The 4840-nt window shown below is 31.3% G+C and overlaps 1 protein-coding gene across 1 annotated transcript; it reads left to right on the plus strand.

The window, feature by feature from the left end:
- The first annotated feature begins 99 nt into the window (after positions 1–99).
- LOC111083592 lies at positions 100–4470 on the plus strand. The gene is made up of 3 exons (XM_022380208.1): positions 100–215; positions 1424–1626; positions 3655–4470. Exons 1-3 carry the CDS (start codon positions 184–186, stop codon positions 3993–3995), a joined length of 576 nt encoding a protein of 191 aa, XP_022235916.1. The 5' UTR covers positions 100–183; the 3' UTR covers positions 3996–4470.
- The last annotated feature ends 370 nt before the right edge of the window (positions 4471–4840 follow it).

Genomic DNA, 4840 nt, shown 5'->3' on the forward strand with positions numbered 1-4840 from the left:
TGAGAATATCATATTGTTGAGTGTGTATATTTATTTTTCAGATTAAAATTGTTTAAGATACTGTTCTCACTTGTTCTTTTAAGTTGATATTAGCTTTCTTTAAGATTTTTGACTGTTCTTTGCAATCTAGACCCTATAGAATCTGTTAACGTGACTGGAAATTTGTATTTTGAACACGGAGACATGCTGAACCTAAAAGTTAGCTGCAGTGGCAGGTAAGAATTTTGATATTGTTGTGCCATCGATATCAGTTGTATTTCAGTTGTATCAGTTGTCAGAATTTAATATGTCTCTTAAATAAGTAGATTCAAACAGTAGTTGTTACATTATTCATGTATGAAGTTAAATGTGTCACGATCCATCAGACACTGGCACTGTAGATAAAGAACCTAGCTTTAACTCTTACCTTTCCTAAACTTACTGCAATGGAACCCTAAACAGGATAAATTGAACTGTCATTCTGCAGGGATTGCTTAAATAGAAGTGTTACAATATAATAGTGTTTTAATTAATTCATTAACTGGTTTTAAATATATCATGATGCTTACCTTATCTATTTCTTGAATCCCAGTATCTTAGTGTTTGAGCCGAACGAAACAATAGATATGACAATACATTCCTGAACTAATAAACCAATTCGTTATGTTTATAAGTCATTGTTTGACAATTTGGTATTAAATAGGGGGTTACTGTTAATTTCAGTTATAGGAAGGTCATGTTAACTCTTCAGTTGTAAGATGGTGAATATCTGGTCGTAAAGTGGAAACTTCAGAGCTTGTATATAGTACTAAACTTGGGATTTTGTTTAAATCTCATCAATTTAGGTAATGCATATCAGTAGTGTTACCTTAGGAGAATATGTAATGTTACCTTTAGCAGTTTTTTATACAAGAAAGTGTTTTAAATATTGGAACGAAGCTAATGAAGTAAATCATTTACTGAAAGTTTGTTATATGGTGGTAAAAACTGTGAATCTTTGGCCTATTTACTTAAATAGGTTTGTTTGAAGTGTTTAAGTAAGGTGTCGAAGATCTGTTTGTGAATTAATACAAGCTAAGGATGAAAGATATTTAACTTTAAAATATTACAACTGTTGTTCGATATTATACAAAACTATAAGAAGATTAAATCACATTTAGAGACTGAAAAATGTACATTTATAAAAATATCTAAGGCATATTAGCGATATTACACATTTTATGCTATAATTTGGAGCTATGTGATAAAGGTGATTGTCGTAATTAATAGTGTTGAACCTAATTAGGCTATATTATTCTTGAAAAAGTGTACAATGTCTTTCACTACATGGAAAATAATGTTATAGAAATTATCAGCATATTGTATAGGCTGAAGATTTATCAGTTAGAATAAGGTTATTTGGCAAAATCTTATAATAACTTAATGATCTGATTTTTGACTTTAGTGGTCCGTACGAGTACTGCTGGAAAATCTTTGATACAGGAGAACGTCCAGTTAACGTGACCTGCCCAGAACCAGTAGTGACTTCCAACTGCAGCTTTCTCATTGTCCACTATTTCTCCAATCCTGGCTCGTACCACATAGGGATGTTCATTGCTAATGACATCACTCATCTTCAAAGAGGACTGGATGTCCACATATATGATGGTGAACCTTAAGTTTTCTTATCTTCTTATACGATGTAGTTGAGATTTCTTCCTTGAGAATCTTCCTTACATCAGTTACCTAAATAAATGTAAAAATAAAAAGACTTACCAATGGGTAGACACAACACAAAATTTTTCTAGATTTTTGGAGTGTCTGAAATAAATAAATGAAACAAGAAACACAAGCTGAATACATATTTGGAAATCAAAAGACTGAAAAAAATGGAGAGAAAAAATATAAAATCATTTGTAAAAATCATCTTTTTTTGTAAGTGAAGAAAAGGAATGAAGCCAAGGTTCTCCATAAGCTAGAATCATCCCCTCTTTAGTTTCACATGTTTTAGTTTGTGGTATGTAATTCCTCTGGATGAAAGTTCTTCCTCTTCTTTTAATTGTTAATATTTTTCTCAGTAGTTTGTTTTTACTGGTTCAGAATGCCCCAGAACATTTTATGTTTTTCATTTGTTTAAATGCCTTAGACGTAAGTACTCTCTTTTAGAACACTTGTATTTTCTTCACATCTATAGAATTACTGCTGAATGTAATGATTGGTTGAGCCATAGGTTTGTCATGTAGGAGTAAATAAAAACTGATGTGTAAGAGGCTAGTATCTTTTGGCGCCATCTATTGAATGGCACCACAAACAAAAATCCATACAAAATTTCATACTTTGGTTATTAGAAGATTCAGACAATTAAAAAAAAACTGTGGTATGTGCAACAACCGTTTCTTTACTATATAACACAATTTTCAATAAAATTACTCACAAGAACACGACTTTCACTAGGACTGTACATGAGGGTTTGATTATATCTTTATTGGTATCATTTTTAAATGTAGTACTTAGAAACTGGAGTTCTTAAAAAAACTATTATTTTTTCAATAAACGGTACCACTTTTAACGTATAAAAACATTACAGTTTATATCAGTAAAAGTTATGAAAACTTTGAGCTCTGTACGTTGAATCATTTTGATGCAATGAGTTGCGTATGACTAAAGAGCACAATCCGAACACTTTTCCCGTGCAGTACTTCCCAGAAAAAAAATCCAATTTTTTAAAAAATGTTCACTTTTTTAAAATTTTTTCAGTGAGGTACTAATACTATGGTTAGTAATTACTACCACAAACAGCCTCCCGTATAGGGAACACTTTTCCCGTGCAGTTCTTCCCAGAAAATAAATCCTATTTTTAAAAAAATGTTCACTTTTTTTAAAATTTTTTCAGTGAGGTACTAATACTATGGTTAGTAATTACTACCACAAACAGCCACCCATATGGTGTATACAGCCTCCCGTATAGCGGTGTTTCTGCTAGTATAACGTGAATCATAAATAATGCAGTTCCAGTGATGCAGAAATACATATAGAACGATTATATATACTACTGAACAAGTTTCTTGTTTCTAATATTATAAACTGACAAACCCAGTATATTCTAACCTAAAAGGGAAAAAATGATAAGCTCTTAACACCTGGTTTAACTGTGGTTTAAAGTTGTATGTACCACTGTTTTATATAGCAGTTGTATAAACTACTATGTACTGAACAGTTGTCAATACCATTTAAATAAACAATATTTGATTGGAAAACATTTACACGTATAGTGATTTAAGTTCGTGTATATTTTAATAACCTTGTACAAAATTCATTAATAAATCTGTTAAGCTGATTCGTTCCTTCTTGATAGCAAATATTTTAATATTACCTCTGATTACATTGTGTTAATTAATTTACTGATTTATGTATAATTTTAATGAAAATTAGCTATTTTTGGGACTTTTTTTCTTGTTTATTTTACCAGTTAATTGATGGTTTTTTTCTTGGTTATTTTACCGTTTAATTTATGGATTTTTTTTTTTTTTTTTTGCTGCTCCAAAGAGAAGAATAGATGGTGGTGGTGTTCTTTGTAAATATTTTGGTGTTGTGAATTATGTTGTGGTTTATTAGTGGGTTCTGTAAATAGTGTTCACAATGGTCTTTTAATGGAGTAGAAACAATCATGATGTATGTAATTTTGTACTTGCACAGTTTCAAGAAAGAAACCGCTATCGGTGGTAATAGTGCCAGTTTCATGTAGTGTTGTAGCAATTATCATCATAGTTGTTGGAGTTACCTACCATCTTCAGCAACGGAAGAAACAAAAAATTGAAGTAGCAGATTTTGATTTCCAAACTTCTGATGAGCTAGTAGAAAAAACATTTTTTGAAAGACTTCGTGACTCCTTCAAAGATGTCTTACGCAACGTTCGGCATTCGGAACAAACTCCTCAGATGTCCACCAGTGTCAACGGACACGTGAAAATTAAAGATGCTGCTGTAGTGGATAGTAGTTCTTTTGATGGCCACTCATCCTATGGTGCAATTGCTTAGTGCCACTCAGAAATCTGACTGGAAACACACATAATGTAGTATTAGTGATGTATTGTTTAAAGTCAAATTACGTTTCACGGGAGTTTTTGTTTCCAGCAGACGACTAAAATAACCGGAATTATTTGAACAGTGTATTTGCAGTTTAATGGTGTTATTGAAACATTTCAGCTGTGATTGACTCGCAGGAATAAAATATTTTTTGTTAATAGCATATTTTAGTCTTAGATCTTCAATCTATGCATAATACAGGCGTATATTTTTTTTAAGTATACTGGTATGATATTAGTTTGCAACATTGGATTATGTACATGTATCACAATATTTAGAAAAGGCAATTTGTTATACTAACAGTATGGTTCTATTCATTTTAGCCCCCTCCCACTTACCCGAATGATGTAATGTGTTTTAAAAAGTAGCAGTATTTCACATTTTGTTAATTCTTGAATTGATTATTTCTTACACAAAGTTCGTTATACAAGAAATTACAATTCTAATTAATAAATATGCAGATATTATAAATATAAGTAAGAAAATAAATCTTAAAACAATGCAACATGACTCATTTTCCACCCTTTGCCCCTCCCCCTCTTTTTCTTTCGGACAGGTGCCCTTTTTTTCTCTGCCTTTGCTATGGCCCTGGTTGCATGAAATCCTTTTTTTCTGTTTTGCTACAATAATATATTGACAGACTTCCTTATCAACAGACATCGGTATATTCATCAAGGAAGGAATATTTAGTGAACATTTTGAAATTTTTAGTAGTAAGTTTAGAAATTTCAGAAATAGAATTGGTACAAAAATTACTAATGCATAAGTATTACCAGATCGTACACCTCCAGTAAGCC

The sequence above is a fragment of the Limulus polyphemus genome, unplaced genomic scaffold (genome assembly GCF_000517525.1).
Source record: "Limulus polyphemus unplaced genomic scaffold, Limulus_polyphemus-2.1.2 Scaffold10220, whole genome shotgun sequence".
Lineage (NCBI taxonomy): Eukaryota > Metazoa > Arthropoda > Merostomata > Xiphosura > Limulidae > Limulus > Limulus polyphemus.

What these genes read in the sequence shown, in the direction of transcription:
- LOC111083592 (XM_022380208.1), top strand. Translation starts at nt 184, where the DNA reads ATGCTGAACCTAAAAGTTAGCTGCAGTGGCAG. An exon ending in AAAGTTAGCTGCAGTGGCAG is followed by an intron (nt 216 to 1,423) that starts GTAAGAATTTTG and finishes TTTTGACTTTAG; the next exon opens with TGGTCCGTACGAGTACTGCT. An exon ending in GGATGTCCACATATATGATG is followed by an intron (nt 1,627 to 3,654) that starts GTGAACCTTAAG and finishes GTACTTGCACAG; the next exon opens with TTTCAAGAAAGAAACCGCTA.